This window comes from Nothoprocta perdicaria, unplaced genomic scaffold (assembly GCF_003342845.1).
Source record: "Nothoprocta perdicaria isolate Ctin4 unplaced genomic scaffold, notPer1 scaffold_321, whole genome shotgun sequence".
Taxonomy (NCBI): domain Eukaryota; kingdom Metazoa; phylum Chordata; class Aves; order Tinamiformes; family Tinamidae; genus Nothoprocta; species Nothoprocta perdicaria.
Genome location: NW_020455557.1, coordinates 613,754 through 630,876, shown reverse-complemented (window position 1 = coordinate 630,876; position 17,123 = coordinate 613,754). Strand labels below are relative to the sequence as shown.

At 38.3% G+C, this 17,123-nt stretch overlaps 1 protein-coding gene across 1 annotated transcript; it reads right to left on the bottom strand.

The window, feature by feature from the left end:
• Positions 1-1,884: 1,884 nt before the first annotated feature.
• On the bottom strand, positions 1,885-13,984 carry LOC112950545 (leukotriene B4 receptor 1-like). The gene is made up of 3 exons (XM_026043112.1): positions 13,926-13,984; positions 8,190-8,276; positions 1,885-3,963 (listed from the first exon to the last, which is right to left on the bottom strand). Exon 3 carries the CDS (start codon positions 3,859-3,861, stop codon positions 2,851-2,853), a length of 1,011 nt encoding a protein of 336 aa, XP_025898897.1. The 5' UTR covers positions 3,862-3,963; positions 8,190-8,276; positions 13,926-13,984; the 3' UTR covers positions 1,885-2,850.
• Positions 13,985-17,123: the final 3,139 nt, after the last annotated feature.

The window sequence follows — 17,123 nt, the reverse complement described above, 5'->3', positions numbered from 1 at the left end:
GCAGATGTGCTCTGGATAGAAATTATACCAGCTGTTAGGTTATAAGATGGAGTTGAGGATTAGGTATTTTAGGAGATGCTGTGAATATTTACTACCTGCTGTCTGAAGGGACCTACTGAATCCCTGTAGTTTTCCTATAGAGTGCATTAGCAGAGATRAAGCTGCTAATTTTGCTCTGCTAACCAGCCTGATGTACTTCTGGTGAAAGAAGCAGTCAGCAGTGCYGTAAGCTTATACTTCTCTATAGACTCCGTTGCACCCAGTTACATCACAGCCACCTGTGTTTCCAAAGTATTAAGAGGGTGACTCTTTATCTGTCCATAGMAATGTTTGCAAGAATTATACTATTTGCTTTGCAGAAAGGCAACATCAGTTGCCTGCTGGTTTAAGGTATTTCACTAACCCTGAAAAAAGTGAACGCAGTTCTTAAAGCTAACAAACTTTTGAGGGTGCCTTGTATTCATATTAATAAATATGAATTCAGGCTTTTAGTTCCCTGGGTGGGCCACAAGTACAAATATTTCATATTGCAGTTGTGAGTAAAAACCAATTGACTAATGTGTAAGGTCTAAATWGAGGCCTGCAGTCAAAGCACAGATGAAAAACTTAACAGCTGTTTTTGTGCTGTTTTTCTATCTACGTAAAAAATCTCATTGTTCATTTTATGCCTCTCCTAAATGTTGTATCTTCAGTGCAGTGATGGTTTCTGTTAGTAAATGATTCTGAATCCTGTGAATAGGAGACTTCAATTCAAAATTGCCCTAACTAATTTTTTCCCAGATTGTATTTACAGACATGAGAACTTCCCTGCTTCCTTTTTAATATTCCCAGATGTCATGTAAGAAGCAGTCTGAGCAGCAAAGTTGATCCATCTGCAAATGAATGATAGATAATACATCTCTGGCCCTTACCCCCGTAACTATTAATATAAAACAGCAGCAAGCTCACTACGGCAGGCAGCATTTTACTGGCTCTGTATGTGGTCACCTATCTCTATAATTTCTSCTGGGTCCCTTCACATGCACTCCGTGCTCTCAAAGGGCTTCCTGAATTGCAGAGGGCACCCAGAGGTGCTTGCCTCATTTAGGAGATGCGTGTGCACCGATGGTTAACAGTTTGGCCCTAACCATTTTGGTTTTCCTAAACGGTTGGAAAACCTAAAGTTGGAATAAAGTTTCCTAAAGTTGGAAAACCACTTTGGTTTTCCTAAAGTGTTACTTGTAAAGTACTTGGTTCCTTGTGGTATACGCCTCTAGTTCAGTTGCATTGCTCATGTGTTTATTAAAACTTCATCTGCTCTGCACACCGCTCTCAGGAGTGGTGAAAGGGTCTAAAACAGCAGCCTTAACAACTAACGTTGCCTTTCTCCTGAGCAAGTGGCGTAATTCTTGCAAACATTGATATGGGCAGATAAGAGTCACTGTTATCAAATAGTGATTGCTATCTTAAGACTCTATAGAGAAGTGCAACTTCTCCATTTGAAGCAGCAGATAAAAGTTGCTGCCTTTATGGTGAGAAATTAGTACATGCTAAGAAATGTTATAAAAATACTCAGTGTATTAACTCAGGAGTCAGCAAGGTGAAGAGTGGTAGGTGAGGTAAAGCCTAGGGGATTTAATCTTTTTCTCTGTYGCAAATAGAAGTTCTTGCTGAAGTGCTGCTTCTAGCTTCCCTTTTATATTGGTGAGAGACCTATGGAGGGAAGTTCCTTTAAAATGTGGCCTTTCCTGTTTTTGAGAAGGAAAAAACACTTTTTTCCCCCAAACCAAACAAGAATAATAACTTCATACACTAAATTCAGAAAAATGCTCTTAAATTAACATGTAAAGCTTTATCTTCCCTGTATTTATTTTGGTTTGCAAAATCAAATTAATAGCACTCAAGTATCTCTGGCTGCTGCACAAACAACTTCTGATAAGGAAGATGTAGTTAGTCTTTTGTAGTTTCTCTGTAAAGATAAGTTATGTGGCTACTATGCAGCTGTCCAGAACACAAGATACAGAACACTGTGATACATTTCTTAGTAATCGGTAGTTATCTTAATCTTATCATTACAAGTCATTGGCATAAAGTAAACAAAGGAAAACTAATCATGTTAGGCAAAATTGAAGCTTCAAAAGAAAACATTTATGCATGCTACATAGTTTCTTTTCTCAGCTTGTACATGTTTCCAGAAATAAAAAATTCCTTGCAAGTTCAAAATTTACTGCGCTTTTAAAGGTGAAGTCCATTTTCTTCTATATATATATAAAATCTTGTATGAAAAACCTGTTTTCTTACAAATTGCACTTCTCAAGATGACAAATGTTCTGCACTGCTGGCATATGCTTCTTGCAAGTAAAATATAACAAGGTGGCTCTTCCTTCCCCCACAAATTATCCTGACAACTTAAACTGTCTGATTATAGTATGTGTATTTCATATAAACAGTCCTTGCTATTTTTAAACTGGCCTAAATACAGTCCTGAATAAAAACAACTTTATTTACAATGTATAAAGTTTCATGTATAATTAAAATACTAGTCTTTTCTAGAAATTGCAATCTTGATGGAAAGTAAAAATGCTGCAGTCCTCCTGGTTTTGGCTTCTGTTACCTTGTCGAAGTTCTCAAGAGAACTGAAACAGTGATAATACTGTGATATGGAACTGAATTTGAYTGTTCCTGTACATTCTTCTAATACAAAAAATACATTCTAATGACATTTACCCATCTAGCTTCCTCTGGAGTAGACAGGCTATTCCTTGATTTTTCTGTCGGTATTTTCCGGAAAGAAAAAAAAAAAACATGAGGTGAAAGGGTTGCTCGTTGAATGCCCCAGAAACCTATTATTTACTTGGAATAGGAACCATGTTAAAGATTCTCTGTGCTTTTTGTAGTATTTTCCTGCTGGATTACCGTGGAGCTCTTTTTCCTGTCTTCCTCAGTTACCGTCTGACTCATTTGCTCAAACAGCTTTGATATCTTGGCAAATCTCAGGTGGTTTTGGAATTTCCGTGCGGCAAAGGCGTAAAGCAGAGGGTTAATGCAGCTACTGATGAATACGAGAGCTCCAGAGATGTACACGCCTATGTCTAAAACTTCATCCAGTGCCAAAGACACTTCTTTGTTAGTAAGTTCTATCTGTACTGAAACGATCTCCAGGATGTTGAAGAGATGATGTGGGAGCCAACAGAAAATGAACGCTACAACCACGCTGGCGATTAACTGTTCAGAGCGACGCTTTGATTGGTAAGTCATTCTGCTAATTCTCTTCACAACACACACGTAGCAAGTGCAAATTATAAGAAAAGGAATTACAAAACCTGCAAGAGTTTCCAGCAAAAGATAGGATATTTTCTGTCTGTTAGAAGAATAATTGCGACATGTGCATTGCAATCCACCACCCATTTTTTCTGTCTCTTGAAATGGGATGACAGAAATTCCAAAAGTAATAGCCAGGAACCAAATAAGGAACATGATGACAAAAATATTTTCTTTTGTTTTATATCTCTGAATTGTGAATGGATAAAACACAGCCATTAATCTCTCCAAACTGAGAGCAGTAATCAGAAATATGCTGGCATACATGCTGCAGTAAATGATGAAAACCAGTATTTTGCAGAAGATGGTTCCAAAAACCCAGGAGTCGGCAAAGGAGTAAATCCAGATTGGCAAAGTAATCAGTACTAGGATGTCTGCAATGGCCAAGTTCAAGATTAGCAGGACTGAAGGAGAGATTTGCTTCATTTTTGTACAAACAGTCCAGATGACAATGCAGTTTCCAGGAGTCCCAATAACAAACGACAAGCTCAGGATTATGCAGACTACTGACCTCTCAATGTTCCATGTTGAGTGGCTACTGTTATCCATGGTGTGAGTCATCCTGGAGATTCTTCAGTTTCTTTGGGATATTAGTAGCTGCTGTGTGGGGCACTGGCTTCTTTTTTCCAAAGGGACGAGTTACTTCAGAGAGTGTCCCTTGGACTGGAAGGTGCAAAACGAGACCATAGCTGATGTTCTGGACACAAGCACATAAGCTCACATCCTATAGTTCCCTCTTGCAATGAGCTAACCATGTATGGTACTTCCTGCTGTTTAGGAAGATAGTATGTGTTCTTGCAGGCAAAGCAAAAACAAAAATAGCCTGTAGTACCTGACTCGCTCTTAGTTACATCTACCCTCCTCCAACAGATTTGAAAGCATGGAGGTAGTATTTTAAAAGAATCCTTACTTTAATGTTTCTTGCTTAGAGTTACTGACCTAATCAAAAACCATAGCGAGAAAGAAACTCTATGCTGTTCTACCACGCTGTGTGAACAGCTCAGTGTTTCAGTTTAGAAAAGAGAATATAATGAAAAAGCTGGCAAATGTCTGCTGTATTATTAATGTAAGAAATTGTAATCTAAAGCATGGAAATTTATTGTGCGTACTGCCTTATGTCATCTTTTAAACTCAACAGAAACCAGCCAATCTTGACTTTGCTTTAGAAATACCCTGGCACAGAGGAAATCAGCTTGTGCAATACTAGAACTGTACTGGTTTGGCAGAATTGAGTGGGGGATGTATTCCTAATTTTGGGGAAGTGCAGTCCTTTAGCCAAGTAACTGCCCTACAAATAATCTGGCGATAGGGATGGGAAGAAATGCTCTGTTTTGGAGAGATGCAGCCTATGATTGGGTTGTTCTGCTCATGTGCCAGCACCTGCCTGTGTCTTTAACAGCTAGGAAAAGCAGGATTTAGTATATTAAACTATTCAAATGCTGTTTCTCTGAGGTATGTTCCTCAGTGTCTGGGCAAAGAATCTGGAAGTATTTTGTGGCCCTGATGTCAACACTTGCTTAGRTTTTTTTATTTCTAAAAAGTTTCAGGAGGAAGTAAAACAGCAGCGCCAACAAAAGTGGCCAAGTGTCAGGGAAGTGAAACTGGAAGGGTATTYTACTTGAAAAGGACCCACAGAAAAGTTATGCATAACTCTTTTCTTTAAACTTTGAGGTAATATTTTAGAAAACCTGGCAAATGTCATTCATTAGATTAAGTATCTTTCCTTTGAAAAAAGGTCTGTGAACATGCCCTGCTCCCTGCCATGAGCTTAGTTTGTTTTTAATCTCACTGTAAGACTATAATGAGATCAAAAGCAAATCCAGAATAATTCCACTGAAGTCAAGAATTCTATTTTCAAAATACTATTTGTGTAATTGAGATTTTGATTTCATCTGATACATGATTCCAGTTCCTTTTATTTTGCACTACATTTAGTGCAGGCTGTGTAAGGGGAAAAACTGAAACCAGTTGTTTGTATTCTACAGGGCATTTCTCAAAACTGCTTGTAAAATTCCACCAGTGAAAGGAAGTGCTGGGYAATGTGCCTTCCTCTAATCAAATTACCCTTATACATAACATTTTCTCTATGCATGATTTGGGATTTTTTTATTGTTGCCAGGTTGTAACTAGATTGAACTGCCTTGCTTATATATCTTATAAAAAGATACAATTCAAAGGCAGTTACCTAATAATACAGTAGCACCTTCTGGATCAAAAATTCRCTTACAATGACAGCACAGTGACCCATAGTGATATTGATAAGAAAATAATGGAATCTCTGCATTTCAGAAATTGCATGGAATTTTTGTTTCAAAAAAAGATCCCAGGCAGATGTCTGGGAGGCTGAGATTTCCTAAGTAAAACATTGAAAGCAGGCACRTTTCTAGGATAGTAAATTTAAACACCATGTTTCTGAAGAGCTCCACATAATTGTTAGTATTGCTATGGAAACTGTAGACCCTAAAATATCTTTAATATTCTGATTGTTGTCTGATTGTTATTCCCTGAGTTCACCCAAGCAGGGTATGTGCTTCACAGGAGATCTAGCAAAAATTTGTGCTAGGAAGGGGAGAGTGTCATATGTTCAGTACCTGCCTAAATATAGTAGTGGCTAAACACCTCAATATCTTCATTAACATGGGAAACTCTCCTAAATCCATTACTTATGCAAATAACTTCTGAAAGCTTTCCAAACCTAAGTCTGTGCTATTTGTAAAAACAAAGAAAGAAAGAATTCTGAATAGAATTTGCTRCTGCTTCAGTGTTAGCAAGGTGTTTCATCCTTCAAATTATTTTTCTTYATATGCATGAGGTTCCCTCTGGTGGATGGTCTGTAATTTACAACACCWCTGAGCATTTCCAGACAAATATGTTTGTATTCCTAAGTGAAAATAATAACAATACTTCCAGCTTCCGCGTATTTATTCTGAGGATCAGAAACTCACTCCAAGAAACTCTCCAAGACAAGAGACTTTGGGTCTKGCTGTATACTGCTATACTGATACTGCATAATGCATTCTTACAAGGAATATATGCACTGATATAATGCACTTACCTTTACTAGGAAGCTAAAGGTAAAAGCAATAACATATTGATGTAGTAGTATATTCTGTCAAATGTTCTGTGGAAAGTAACTTAAGAGAAGCCATGACCTTGAGGTACAGTGTATTTAAACACTCCAAGATAAGCACTTATACACACTTGTATAGGTGTCTTTTTTCTTCTTCCTGCTTCCATCCCTAGAAAAAACTCTGGGTCACATCTGTACTGCCCCTGCTCAGAGCACACCCCCTCCTCCAAGTAAYAAGAGCCCCCTTGCAAAGCCAGGATTGTATATGTATCAAAGCATGGTACCTTTCTATTGGTACCTTTCTTACTGTAGCAGAATGATGATGGACTGTCAAAACAACTTGCCAGCACTTGTGAAACTTAGTATGTGGCAAAATATTTTCCATGTAAATCAGACATACTAGGCTTATGACAGYAGAAGTTGTAATTAAAATGAGGACCTAAATTTATAGTTCTGAATACAAGCAGGAATATGAATAACAATTATGTAGAGATTTGAGGGAAAATTTTAAATATTTGCTCAATGGCATTATGTACTGTTTTTTAACTTGCTGTTATTTCTAGAAGAAGCTTTCAAGCAGTGTATATTTATATAATTTTTTACCATTAAGGAGGAGACTTGCTTGTTCTTTTATAGGTCACTAGCTGAATTTGTGTGCTGCTATCCAAAATTCTTATCTATATAAGCACATCTGGCAAAATAATTGCTGCTGGCTACATCAAACAGTGTTTACACACCCCTCCTTTGCAARTAATACATTACTCATGACATACTGCTGATTTATCTAAATCTACTGTCATTTCTACCTCACATATATGTTATATTGCTTCAACATCCTTATTTCATAGTAATTCAGCAGTTTAATGCAAGTGTTTGGTGGCRCCAGCTGCTGATGGAAGCCTGTATTGTGCTGTGTGTGCCCTGCACCATTAGATGGCAGCTGCTGTTTTGCACTTACATCAGGTACATACTGTTTCTTAGAACAAACTTTTACATAAAGGGACCTTCCCAGGTAGTAACATGTTTTACACAGGGGGAGGCATTAGGAACCTACTGTTCTTTCCTTGGCTAACACTGCAGGCTTGTGCCTTATCAAAACTATTCCAGGAAAGTGTTAAAAACCTTTCCCTGCACATGGTGCATGGTTGTTCAAGGCTGAGGTCCACAGAGCTGATCCTCTTGCATGGAAAAGTTAGCAGGCTGTAACTTAAAGGTCAATGCTGTTTTTTTTTTTTTTATCTCAGATAATGTTATTTTCTGGGAACTGTATTTTTAGCTCTCTTTAGCTGCTTTGATAATATGTCTGTTTTCAATGTGTTATGTTTTGCCCTCCCTAATATAAGAAGAGAAGTCTCCAGGATTAAAAACAACTAGGTGTCTGTTTTCATATTCCACTTCTCTGAAGCAACAAAGCGTGGGGAGTTTAACAATGATATGAATAACAATAGTTCCTCCAGGGCAGTTCCCATTAGTATGCGTTTTTGTAATCGCTTTGAGAAGCAGACCAAATTGTACTCTCACGCTGTGATACAACCCTGCTTTGCAGCTCTTAAGATCTGAGAAGCTTAAGAGCTTTATTTAATTGCTTTAGCAYATAAGCACTTTTTGAACACTAGCTTGGGCTCAGCTGTGATATAAAGTCTTGTTTTTTGCAGYCTCACATTAGGAATCTGGTGAAATGTGCTGCCAGGAGAAAGGCTGTGCTTGTTTTATGATCAGCAAGAGGATTTTCTTTGGCTCCGGCAGTCACCACAGACTGCTAACTAAAGTCACTTGCAGAGTAACACTTAAACCCTCAGTCACTTTGCAATCAGCATACCTGGTGTGTTGTTCTACACAGCCAGAGAGATGCCAGTGTCTTGTACTCTGTGGCTGGTTGGAATGGTCTTGTCCAGACATTCTTATCCTGAAAGAAAAAGTAATCAGGATTGATTCTAAGTACAGTAAMAGATGTTCACTAGTTATATATGTATAAAACACTGTATGGAAAACGTGTAAGACTTTGCAATGATGTTTTAGGCACTGGTGGTTTGCAATTTCTGTAAGGTGATCTGTTGCTTCTGTTGGACTTTTATGTAATACTAGAAAGGGCTGTGAATAGTGGTGGGTTTGCTATTAAATGAAACAAGCTTTTTTTTGCCAGGAAAAAGTCCCAGCATGTATAATTGAACAAATCACTCAGTGTTAGGCAGAAGAGATCTCTTTAGAATTGAGACATTTTACTTGATTAAAATCTAAATACAGATTTTAATAGAATGTGAGGCTATGAAGTCATTTGATTTCCTATAATATTTCTGCATTTGACTGTTGAGCCTAACATTCGGGCTTAAGCATTTTTATTTTTATGTTTCTAGTGTTTGAGTGACACCAAGAAGTTATTCTAGCCCAGTATTTTGTCTCTGCTGCTCAAAAGCAGGTGCACAAGAAGGAGCAAAACAAGCATGAATTCCCTCAAATACACTCAGGCTTTTAATCATTTATTGCAGAGTTGCTTGTGGAGCCAGATATGGAGCTGTCCTTGGACAACTTTGCAGATTTGGTAAGTCTGTCCTTCAACTCAGGTAAACTTTTAGCACCAATATGCTGTGACAAGAAGTTCAGCAGTTCTATTGCATGCTGTGTGAGAAAGCACCTTTTGTTAATTAGTCTTATTTGCTTCACTTGGTGCCTCTGAGTTCATGTGTTTGAAACAGAATAGTTGATCCCTCATCATTCTCTCAATACCAGTTATTTGATAAACCCCCATTGAACTCCCCCATCAGTCATTTCCTATTTTCAGACCAAAGAGTCTTTCCTTATGTAGAAAACGTGTCACACTTTTCAGCGTGTCTGCCTCTCTCCTTTTTTCCCTCTTCATCTCCCCCACTACWAAATGATAGATTTAAGTTTGAAAACATGGAGGCAGTCACAGACTTTACCTGAATTCCAGTGCTCTGTTTCCAGTTTTGCACAATATTAATGAATATTGTGCAAATTAAAGCTGAATTAAAGCTTAGGACTGACTTAGCTTATTTATAATGATGTAGTATTAAATTCTATACAATATTACATGAATGCTAAGAAGAATGCTCCCTGAAGCATTTAAAAACAGAATTTAAACTGAGATGGACAAGTATCTTTTGAAAAATTGGGTTTTTTTTGCATTATCTGAAAATATTAATCTGAGSACAACAGAAATAATCAGTACTATCTAGCAGCTTCCTAAAATAAGGGAACATATATGAAAAAAAGTGTGAAGATTTGAGAACTAWTTTCTCTAGATAATGAAGAAATCTTTGAAGTCTACACACACAGTAAGTTTGTCACAAGTTAGGATGAGGTCCAAGTAGAAGAGCTGAAATTCTCTCACAGCAGTATATAATACCCTGCAACAGGAAATCATGAGACCGATTTATCTGCCATATGAAAGCTCACACTTTGTTTTCAGCAGAAAATTGTCATATGATGATAATACTCATTTTCTGTTGCTTCTTAGGCTTGTAATCCGAGCAGCTTCGCTTCCAGCTTCAAGACCTTGTTAGCAAGATGATTCTCATCACGCTACTAAGAAGCTCCTTTGAGTTATTCCAGTAACACATTTGCAACATAGCACGGTAGCAATATTTAAAGCATTCTAAAATGTTTTTTCATTTATTTTGAAAGCTTTTGTTATGTTAAATCCCCTTTCTCAAAATATTAGATCAAGGAAATCTTGAGCAAGTTCTCTAACTTGTCAAGGATCTGAAATAGTTTTCCAGTCTCTGAAAATGTAATGTCTAMTGTGATAGGTTAACTGTCCCCTGTTTCAACTGCCCTTCATTTGGTGTTAATCCYAGGAGCCCAGGGACTAAGAGTGGAATCTTATTAGAATTGCCACCTGCTGAAGTCATTTGTAGTTTCAGATGCTGAACCACACTGTAAATCTCATGCTTATGTTCTGAACTGCCTGTTCATGGCTATAATCTTTCCTGTTTTGAGAGGGAACGGGAGGGAAGAGAATGGATCTGCAGTGAAGTATCATCACTTTTTCTAAGGTTTGTGCAGATAGTAATGAGAGCTATAAATTTACCTTATATCTCTGCTGAGTGATTAATGCCAACCCCTGTGATCAAAAGCGAAGATGTTAAATTTTTGAGAAGTGCATGGCAGACTATAAAGTCAGGTCATTTTATATTCCTGTTTTACTGTTTACTCAGTAGAACTATCATAACTACCCTGATGTAATTCCTGTGATAGTGATTTAAGCAGAGCCTGGAATAGATGATGTTCAAAGATCCCTTCCACACACTTAGATTTGCTATGATTACGTTTTTGCATTTCCATGTATGACACAGCCTGTGATGCAATGCTGCCCATAATTGGTTGGTGCTTCTATCATTTTCCCATGATTAGCCTTTCCCAAGTGTCTACGTCTCCTTCCTTGGAAGGAAACCATGTTCTTACCTGAATCATTGAGCAACAGTGTTCTAACATATCGTGCCCAGGGGATGGGATGGGAAGTGCTTGTGCCCAACAGTTCAAATGTAATTGTAGGCTGTACTCCTTCCTTTGAAAAGTCCAATGTAGCAGACTGGCTATTTTCACTTACAATGCACTGATAATCTAAATTCAGATCTGAACAACTAGACTTGATAATTTAAGTTTTCTTAAAAAAAAAAGTTAAATTCCATTAACAAAGTTTGGACTGTTTTATTTGCCTCTTGACTGCAGTCAGTTTTCCTTCTCATATCTACAGTTTACTGTGATGATCTGGATTTGAAGTATAGAAAATACGTGTGGGGGTAAGTCTATATATAATCCATCTCTGCTTCTAATAAGACTGTTTGCTTTATATGTATTGTACTGCATTGATGTTTCAGAACCAAAGAGCAGAATTCAAACAGCAAATGGAGTGGGGAAAAAAAAAAATTCCCTTGTGTTTTATAACTTGGTTAAAACAAACCAACTTTTCAGATCACTTTTGTGACCCCATGAAAGAGGGACTCCTAAATTGTCTCCTATTCACTGAAGAGAAGGCTCTCTAAAGCGTGATCAGTCAGATGGTTTTCCTTTCTTCAGTGTCTGAACCACTTAACAGGGAAAATGAGTAAATGGAACCCAATGAGGAAATACCAACATTCCTCTGGATGAACTACTAAATGACTTGCATGAATTTTACTTCTGGATAGACATTTCCAGAAATGTGCTCACTTTTGTCAGTAATTTACTAACAGCAGTATTTCTTTTCAGAAGTAGCTTAAAGTTAGCAAATTTCCTAAACCCTGTAATTTCTCAGTAACYTCCTCAGCTCAACTGAGATGTATCACTGGATGAAATTGCTTATTAATTAGAAGAATGGCCTCCTTGCCTCTTCATTATACACGTTAATCCTGAAGTGCTGCTGCTTGACTCATGCCATGTTACGAGCAAGATTTCTTTTGATGCTTTGCCCTAACCCTTATTACAGTCCCATACGAGATACTAGCCTTACAAGAGCAGTACGCTGAACTTCTGCATTAGCTCTCCTCTAAATCTACTTTTTTACAGCAACCTGATCTGAGGAGAAAAGAAAAGCCTCCTGGATAGTTTCTCTGCATAATAAAAAAAATGTCAGGGACTGTTATTAACACAACATGTGCTGGGAAGTTACYGTAATGTCTGGGAACTTGTGCAAGACAAAGTGTCCCTGAGGGTTCAACGTACCCAGTTTTCATCACAACATGGATCATATTTTCAACTTGTTTTCTGAAATATCCCTCCTATATGAATGTCATCTCCTCTTTCTATCATCTTGCTACTCTATTTTTATTATTACTTTTATACTTATTCCTTGTTCCGTCTGTTATGTTAAAATTTTCCAGTGATCTCGCTCCAAGTATCAGTTTTGAGTAAATCCAAAKTACAAACAGAAAACACACAGCATTTTGTTTAGAAGGTTTCCCTGATTCTACAAAAATTCTCTGACTTAACAGATATTTAGCAATTAAGTATCTTAAGTTTTTGTTTCAATAAGAATGAAGGATTTTAGAACTCAACAATAGAACTGAAAAAGATAGACAAACTTTAAGTTAACATAAGGTATGAAATGTCATTGGATCTTAGTAATCAAAGTTAGTCATAAAACAGGCGCTTTTTTTAGAGAAAGCATAATCTTTGGTAATTGAAAGGATTTACTTTTTTCAGCCTATTACATTGAGAAGAAAGGTGAAGATAAACATGTGTTATGTGTCTGTTTTTCAGAGATATTTTATAAAAGTATTACTGAGTTTCTAGGGATGTAGTCTCTTAGCCCAAACATCTGAAAAATTGGCCTGGAATGATGTCATAACYGTTGCTTTTTTGTGTTCTATTTGTGAATGTCAGTTGGGGGCAATGGAAGTTCTGCAGGTAATTGGCTGTCATGGATAGGTATAGGTTTRCAAAAGTCTAGAAGATAAAATTTTGCAGTGGATTTTTGCTGATAGGAACACTCAAAATGTCATTATTTCTTTTATGTGATACATACGATGTAAGAGGAAGGTAGATTTCCAGGAACACACAGCAGCAATATTTTTCTTCCTAAACGATAATATACTGTGTGACTCTTGGTAAACACTGGGAATGTGTACTTCAAGGAAAAAAGTCTCAATTTTCCTTACACTTTTCTCTGAAGCTCTGTTGGATGCATTATGAGCATTAATTGATCAACTGAATCAAAAAGGTAAGCTAGGAGAGTAATATTATCTCCATTACCTTAATTAAAGGTTTGAACCTAGGAGAGATGACAGGATCTATTTACTGTGGATATTCAACCTTATGTGTCTCTCTTCCTGCTCACTTCCCTGCATGTCCAATTTGGTCCTTCTTTCTGGCCCTGTTTTGTACTTTAATTTCTGTTTGAAATAGACTGAGGAATGATCTTCTGTCTCATTTACTGCACTAATGATCGCTCATGAGAGTGTGAGGAAGTGAGCATGAAGTGCTGAGGAAGCAGGGTAAAGRGAAAGGAAGGGAAAATATCCTTGCAGCCTTGGTTTAAATGCATGTCACGYTATGTCCTGGGACTGTACAACCACATTTGCAGGTGAGTACAGCTTGAACTTGTAACAACTGTTGTGTTTACRTGGGAAAGGCTTTTTAAAGGTGTGGTAATCTAACAGTAAGTTAAAACAAACCCTTGCAAAAATACAAAAACAATAATCTCTTCAGATTGATTAGAAGTGAAACCTTCTGACTGATTTAACAAAAATTGACAGAATTGAAATGAGTGTCTGGRATATTTGTGGAACATCTTTATGTGAAGTCTTACTCTGAAGAAACATGATAAAATAGAAAGCCCCTTCCCAATGCACTTTTAGAGATTTGGAGACAAGTGCTTGTTTATGGCTGTTGTCTATTCAGCTCAGCAACAGCACTTAACCATTACCACAGGCAGTCTCACATGTACTAAAAGCAATTATTTTGAATAGGTGCAAGTGACTTCAACAGGGCCTAAAACCACTCTTGAGAAGGAAGGAGTTATATTCCCTCCTCAAGTGTTTTACRCTGCTATTTCAGACCACAGTATCGCTATTTTTCTGTCTATGATAATAAGCATCTTGTTTACTACAGCTTTTACCTGCTTCTGATCTAAGGGGCTGCCATGTGCTTCTGTTGTCATTTTCAAAGTCAGATTCTGGATCTCAGGCATAGCTTTTATTGGTGCCAATGCTTCCTCTGTAATAGAAATGCATTATTAGGTTAGCTGGTAAAACCTTGAGAGATGGAAAAGTTAAAATAGCACGTTTCTGAAAGCATGATGAATGACATTGCCTTAACATATTCTGGAATTGTATGTGTCTGAATCAAAAACAGCAGTACTGGGGAAAGTTGTGACATGGGTATCTGCCTGCACGGTAGTCCTGTGTCAGTACTTTGGTGTTTTTCCTTGAAAATTTGCCTCCATTGTGAAACATACACCAGTATTTCTACAAAGTTGTCATTGCTTAATCAGTAGATAGTATATAACAGCAGTTGCTTATTATGTTAAATATTTGTTTCACTTATTCCTGTCATTCCTGATGTGCATTATCCTTATTTGCTAATAATATACACCTTTGGGGCAAAGCTKCTTTTCTACTACTGTGTCAAGTGAGCACAGTTGTGTTTGAAGGTATTTGAGCCAATACAAACACTACTAAATGGCAAGGATCAAAGGCAAACAGAGAATTCTGTTCAATTAAATAAAAGATGTTTAAGCAAATACTAGATTTCTGGATAGGAGTGGTTTTTTTAAATAATCAGTGTGTGAACTCATACCCAGTTTGTGGATTTTTTTGGTCAAGTTGCTAGTGAAGCCCTCCACGGAGTCTTAAAACAAACTGAAAATTGAAACTGATGTTCTRGTTTCTGGCATTCAATACAATATAGTTTATTTCATAAACTAGTTTGGAATTAAGTAAAGACTACCTGGAGAACTGATTAAAACAGATTTTAAAAAAAAAAAGAAAAGCTGTGRTAATGAAGTGGCCTCTGGTTAATGAGGCTTCCTCATGTCATGTGAGGACACACAAGTGAAAAACAGTCACTTGTGAGTGTCATTTTATACCAGTTTCCCTTCTCATTTCACTGCAGATCAGATCTGTTTTAATGTTCCTTGAATTTTTCTAGGATTCTAMTTCTAGGAGATTTTAACAGAATTCATGGTTCCTAACTACTGTTGGTCTGCACATTTCCTGCTGTCAGATCATTCTTTGTGGAGAAAAAGCTAGACTGCCCATTTTAACAGACCAGCCCAAAATACTATGGTGTTATTCTGTGTTGTCTTCATTAACAGTAGACTATCGTCCCCTGTAAAGCAATGCTGCAGGGCTCTTAGGAAGGTTGGGGTCCTTCCTGTTTGCTGGCATAAGTGACAGTGTGCTCAGCCACTCTGTGCTTTTTCTGTATGAAAACACAAGTGTGCTCTGCATATTTAAACAACCTGAGGAAGGCAGAGTGTTTTTCATTGTGAATAATCCTGATGTCCCAGAAGGAATGCAAGGAATAACCAACATACGCTATTAGATTGTGTGAAAAGATGATTATTTAAAGGCTTGAAGGGCAGAAGGTGTGACCATTATGTGCTTAGAAGGATTTTGCTGGAAAAAATTAAGAGGTAGAGTGTTTCGTAATGTAAGGATATTCTAAGTTTTCAGGCTAAAGCAGAGATTTGCTAGCAGAAATATTAAGATAGGGCTGAATTAAGTATAGATATGCCTGTGTGTGATATCAYGAGATGAAGAAATAGAGGAAGGATTATGAAATTGGCATGTATTTGATAACCAAAATGCAACAGAGAGCAAACCGGTAACAACCGAGGAAAGTGGTATTTATACCACGACCGAAAGGCCCGTACTCTGATGTGCCTGCTGCAGAAATGACTGATCAGCCTAAGGCCTGCCCTCTGATAAGAGGAAAAAGGCAAGAGGTTGCAGCAAACTGTGTGTGCTGCTCCTCTTTTTGTTGGCTCTGCAGGAAGCAAGGCTGTATTTGCAAAAATCCTTTGAAAGGAAGGCACAAAGTAGTCAGTGAGCTTGCCTAAAATTTACAGAGGGTGAATTAAACAAGATTAAAGCAAAAAAAAAAAAAAATCACTGAACTGCTCTCCTAACTGGTATAAAAATCAGTTCCCAGCCTGTTTTCTCAGACAACAAAATGCCACTTGGCAGCTGATGTCCCTGTACCTCATGTTGCAATGCAAGTGATTATGGCCTATGTGGACACACGCATTTGGTGCTTTTGAGTGTAAGAGTATGAGTGTGAATGACAGAAATAGGTGTTCTTTAATTACTGAATTAAATGTCTTTCCCCTGTATTTTGAATCCTTTAGTTCCTACACCAGGACCAATGTTGCAACCAGTTTAATAGTCTGTCATACTTGCACACCTAGTAGTTTTAATAGAAGGCAATTTAAAGTTAGCACTCACGTAGTGACTAAGCACCTGTCTTTGGGGTTGTGACATATTGTCACCTTTCCACTTACTGTAAATATAAGAGGTGGGGTGGCTGGCTGGGCAAAGGCAATTCTGGGTGTAGGCTTAGATTTCTTGAGAGATTGTTTTCTTGCTGTTTCAGGAGGAGGAAGGACATGTCKTCTTCCTTCCCCGCCAATCCAGGCCGTTACCCGTTCTGTGTCTGTTTTTCCAGTCCCTGCCCTCATGCACAGATCATGTTCATAGCTGTTTCTGCATGGAAGAGCTGCTGCAACCTGAATTTGCTGAGGTGCAGGAACAGGCTCAGTTTTATACCCTAAAGCCTAAGTAGGTGGCTGGATGAGAAGTGTTTTTCTGCCTCTAGTTGTCTCCCATYGTGGCGCTGGTGCCAAGTGCTGCTCTGCTCATTTCGTTGCTGTTTCTGCAGGTGTGTGAACCCTTCCCTCTTCCCCTTCCAAACCACCCACCTACCAAAGGCTGCATGCTTCAAAATGAGCAGCAACCCCTGCCAACTGCTATTGCCAAATCGCCATTGCTTCTGTGTCTCTACGAGCCTGTAATTACAAGCCYGTTCCTGCTCTGTGCATGAAGGTCTAATGGTTTCTTTTCTGACGGTTGCCAAACGCCCAGTCTCGATGACACCACGTAGCAATTAGTGTTAGGATTAGCGAGGCCCTGCTTGGGAAGCTTTTTAATCGGGGTACCCGCAGCTTCGCGCGGCGTTTTCCGCCGGAGGCCTCGCTGGGGCGCGAAGCGAAGCGGCCGTTAACGGCCGCCCCTCAGCGCGCGCGGCCGTTAACGGCCGCCCCTGGGCGCGCTCGGCCTGCGACTGAGCGCGCCTGGGCGGGCCGCGGCGGGGCGGG